The sequence below is a fragment of the Zerene cesonia genome, unplaced genomic scaffold, assembly GCF_012273895.1.
Source record: "Zerene cesonia ecotype Mississippi unplaced genomic scaffold, Zerene_cesonia_1.1 Zces_u005, whole genome shotgun sequence".
NCBI classification, from domain to species: Eukaryota; Metazoa; Arthropoda; class Insecta; order Lepidoptera; family Pieridae; genus Zerene; species Zerene cesonia.
The window spans coordinates 792096-797106 of NW_024045135.1; the positions used below are offsets into that span (position 1 = coordinate 792096).

A 5011-nucleotide genomic window follows, 5' to 3' on the forward strand; every position below is an offset into this window, starting at 1 on the left:
GCTCAGTGGCGTGCCATGAGAGAGGCCTATGTCCAGCAGTGGACATCAAAGGGCTGATAATGATGATGATGATGATGACAGGAATAATTTAATGTTGTTTTATTTGGTAATTAACTCGGTATTAAATTCGATTATTCAATCCGAAATCAATGTTCCGCGATAAAACGAAGCTCCCAGGGATCAACCCTACAATTTAAAATAATGCATATTAAGAAATCTAATCACAACACAGCTGAAGTCTCAAGAAAGCTTAAACACACAACAAATTACCCCATGTATTTAAAATAAAAGCAGAATTAATGGAGATAGCTCTCAACAATAAAGTGGCAATTGGCTCTTAAAGAGGTGTCGAGCTCAAAGCCATGCGCTGAATACAAGCATTTTGTTTTTATCAACTGCTAACAATGCTTTAGTTCACGCTTGCTTTCATTTCATCATGACCGTTGATAAAAAGCCAGATGCGCGTTTGTGTACAATTAAAGCTTAAATGCGTTGTTTTTAGACACTTTTCCAACTAAATGAAGAGGTTTTTTTAGAATTTCATCCATTTCTGGAAGAGGAATGAACGTTATTTTTTCTATCTACATACTTTTGAGAATAATATTTTGCGATTCTACTGAACGAGGTTTGGTGCTAAATCCACTACGCTTATAAAATTTTTATTAATTAAAAACTGAATTTTATTTGTTGAAACCTGGAGTGTGGTGATTATATGGTACAGACGGAACATCCCGGGTAATTTTCCAAACCGCTTATTTTCTCCGATTGTACAATGCCTTTGATTCAACCTCTTTTACCTTGTTGAAATAATATTTGATCTCTTACAATTTGTATATCTTTTGTGATTGAATAATATCAGACACAACAAAACAAAACTATTTAATTATATCAATTACAACATATATGTACATAGTATTTTCTTGAGTTTGATTTTGCGCGAGTATTACATTTAGAAATCACAGTCTCGGTTAATAATATAATGAATAAATCGCGTTTAAAATCCGCTAAAATGTCTTAAATTTCTAATATATTAATATTTTATATATACAGTGTTTTAATATGTCTACACTAGTTTTATACAGAGAAACTGTCTATACGTATATATGTTTATTATGTTTTGACATGAAAACTATTAAACCCTCTTTAAAAATTATTTCACCATTAGGAAGCATCAACTCTACTGAGTGACATAAGCTATTTATGAACCACGGGCGAAGCCGGACGAACCCCTAATAGTTATTTAACAAAAAAACTATTCTACTCAATATTTATTTTTCAATACGTGAAAATGTGAGGATGGATGGATGTTAGTTACTTTATTAAGCGAAAACATAGTCAGGACTTGGGTGCAGAAAACGCCCTTTTTTACCCGGGTTTCCACGTAGTACGATTGAAGCTGTGGCTACAGTTCGTTGTTGACTGACCGAGAAAGCTTTTTGCAATTTTGATGCCTGCCACTATTATACATGACAATATCATGTTCTAAAATTCATCAGTTTCTCGAAACATTGACAAAAACATAAATTCATTGTATCTTTGGACTCTAATTGATGGCTGAGTTAGATGATGCTTACACGTGGAAGGTTGTGGTTTTGTATAGACCTGTTACAGACCCTGACTAAAGAGTGTCAAGGCTTCAATTCTTTTTTCGTATTTGTCCATGAAACTGCCAGTTGAACGAACAATTCAAAACTTCCGGAAATGTTTTCTAACGTTGTACCACTGGTCAAAACCAAAAAAGGATTGACTGAAATAACATTATCAGAAATATTTGAATTTGGAACATTCCAACAGTGCTAAATAGTTAATAGCAGGAACATAAAAAATGAAATCTATGAGAATTACTCACTCCTGACTATCATTCGTTTGTATTCCAACAAAAATAAAAGCAACGGTACAATTACCGCAAAAAACAATGTCAGCGATTAATGTGATGTTCTTCGGTCCAGAAATAATACGAGACTGTCCGGAACATGAGACGTAAATGGCACGAAAATGATGGATGCACAGCCTTCAGGAGAGCATTGAAAAACCTTTGTAGAAATCCCACTCTTTTGTGCCGTTTATCGCACCTACTTTGAGCATTGTAACCGCCTTATTTTTCTCGCTATGGACGAAGATCCAATAGATATTAAGCTTTTAGGAATAGTTAACAAGAAAGAGTACAATGATCTAAATGTACCTACTACATTCATAAATATAGACAGTCTACTAAAACACTGAAGTAAAAAGGCATGTCGTTGAACGAATATAAGATATAAAAGGCAAATGTGTTTTTAGAATTAGAATTATAATTGAATATTAGTATCGGTCCTAGAAAACGAGAGAAAGCTACAACTCAAAAATACGGTACAATATTATTCACATTATTATTCGAGTAATACATAAAAACATTAATATTTCAATGCACCGTGTCTTTTTCGTACCTTGACCTGATCTTAATTCGTAAGTGCTCTCTCACCCGCAGATTCGTTGAACCTCAAACCTCTATGTCCAACTTTACTTGTAAATTTAGATTTTATGTCGCTATAAAACTAGAAGCCCCCGTGATACGCAGCTACATATATTATTCAGACGGATCTGGGAGTTTTTAAGAGATTCGTGTAAACCTTTTACGGCTGAAATCAAATCTTGAATGTAGCTTTACGGAGTGAACGACTTTTCGGGATTTACAAACTTGGCACAACTCTGGAATGACTTTGGGAAAAAAACTGCTTTGTTTTCGTCTCATTTGTTTAAGAAAGACACGAGATCTGAACCTGTGTGTAATGAATTTGTTTTTGTTAGAACTACGATCCTTTAAATTTTTGTTTGTATGTATGAGATTTATCTCGCAACGACGGATCTTGAGTTTCATAGATGTGGTAGAGACGCATCGATTTTGCAACTACGACTGTAACATTGATATCTTTGAACCATTTTATTTTATGATGATACCTAGATAAATTGTAATTTTATCATTTTGCTGTGCTTAAATTAAAAAAAAATAATAATAATTTATTTTTCCTAATATGATACTCATTCACAGTGTTAAGAAATATTGTAGGAGAATGAATAATGTAGTTATAGTAAAAAAAAATGTTAAGTCAAATATGTATAGAGTAAAAAATGTGTTGAGTATATGGCTATGTGATATTACTCAAATTTAAGTAGGGTACTTGTCAAAGTGCCACATCAGACCAATATTACTTAGCATAAATAACATTACTGCGTATCGTGACAGACGCGTGATTGATGTATACTCAATCATACCTTTCATATACCATCAACAAATAGCTCCCATTTCGTGTATAACGCCTAATCTATTATTACCCCGTTTGCGGGTAGGATATAATTCTCCGATATAACAGTGCGTTACATTTTATCTATGATAGATGGCACATCCAGTTGTATGAAATGAAGGTAGTTCAATATGTACATAGCATATAAAAGATAACTGTATAAATATATAACAAAATTCAAATATGAGATTCGTCATCAAATTAGGAGAACAATCAAAGAATCGAACTACGAACAATATAGCTATCAAAGTTGAACAAAGACCTAGACAAGGATGTTTCGATAAGGGAGATAAGGGTAACATCATAATCATCCCGCCCGCTGTGCTCTCATGCGACACGTGCCGCTCCAATCGGCCGATCATCTGGATGAGCTACCTTACCAATACCACATCCTGGGACACACTCACAACACCTCAGCTCATCGATTGATAAACAAACGCGGGGGGCGCGGCGGACGCCTGTTGCGCGTCACAAGACTCACCGGGTAAGAGGGCGAGGAGCGCCAAGGCCGCCAGCATGGGGGCCATGGCGGCGACGCGCGGGCATACCACACCCGCGCCCGCTGCGCTAGCACGCCGGCGCGCTCATGCGGCCCACTGACAAACACGGCCGGCCCGAGCGGCGCTCGGCGCGGGACTGACCCCGCCGCCGCTGCCCACCCTCGCACATCCCCACTCCCCTCGCGGCTGCGCAGCCTTCAGGTGCGCGAAACCTGAGCCCTGCCCCTTGAAAAATCCTGAGATCGCATTGTGAAATCAAAAACTCGTTATACAGTTTCGTGTGGGAGAGGTAATGAGGAGCCAGTAGCTAATAGGTGCAAGGATAAGTGGGCCAGCGGGCGCAAGGTCGGCCCGGGAGAGTCCCTGGACGCCCTACGAGAAATGATTCGTATAATATTAATCAGAGTAAGTTAACCGCGGATATCTCGTTCATCAACGGCTCTCACTTTCAATTAGTGGAATGCTTCTTGGCAGCAAGAACGTAGAGTTGAGTGAGGCTTTATAAATATTCCATCTCCTATCGGATTAAAGTGGAGAATTCATGTTTTGATTCCGCAACGTTAACTAAACTTTCTTTATTTAGTGCAGCTGACGGAAGTAGCTCAATGAGAAAATATATATATAAGGCTCTACCTCTTTTTATTTGAAAACTCAGAGATCTTCGATATTAATTCACAAACCAAATTAAGTCTAATACATTGAGAACATTTATAACTAAAATTAAATTATACATTTGTAATTCTGAACAGTTAATAAAAGAAGATAATTTATAAGATTTAACCTCCTGCAACAATGATGATTGATATTGCGACGATACTTACTTTATAAATTCAATTAAATGAAGCTGTCTATCTTAGAAATGGTTGAACTGATTCTGAAGAAAGTAACACTGATTTTTAACTTGGAGCACAACCAATACACAGAAAAATTCCTTTAAATTTAGCACGCGTGTTTAGAAGCTGTTACACACTAAACCCAAAAACAGTACAATACTGACAAATATTACATACATTCATATAGAATGAATACCTCATTTTTTAAGTCGTTTAAAAATCTTATGTAGGTTGAAGACTTTAAATTTAATTCGCGATTTATTTATTATATTAGAAACGTAACGTTTACCCAAAGTAAATGATATAATGATTTTTTTTTTTTTTTTAACGTAAAACGTAATTCGAAAACGAGAAAATACTTTATAATTTGATATGCATATCCTGCTAATATTATAAA

At 36.0% G+C, this 5011-nt stretch overlaps 1 protein-coding gene across 11 annotated transcripts in view; it reads right to left on the reverse strand.

Moving 5' to 3' along the window:
- The window catches only part of LOC119838838 (neuronal acetylcholine receptor subunit alpha-7), a 100815-nt gene extending 96909 nt beyond the window's left edge, over positions 1-3906 (reverse strand). For all 11 annotated transcript variants that reach the window (XM_038364971.1, XM_038364970.1, XM_038364975.1 and 8 more), the window contains exon 1: positions 3763-3906. In XM_038364971.1, coding sequence (XP_038220899.1) covers positions 3763-3808 — 46 coding nt within the window. In that variant the 5' untranslated portion in view covers positions 3809-3906. The remainder of the gene's footprint in view (positions 1-3762) is intronic.
- Between the last annotated feature and the right edge of the window lie 1105 nt (positions 3907-5011).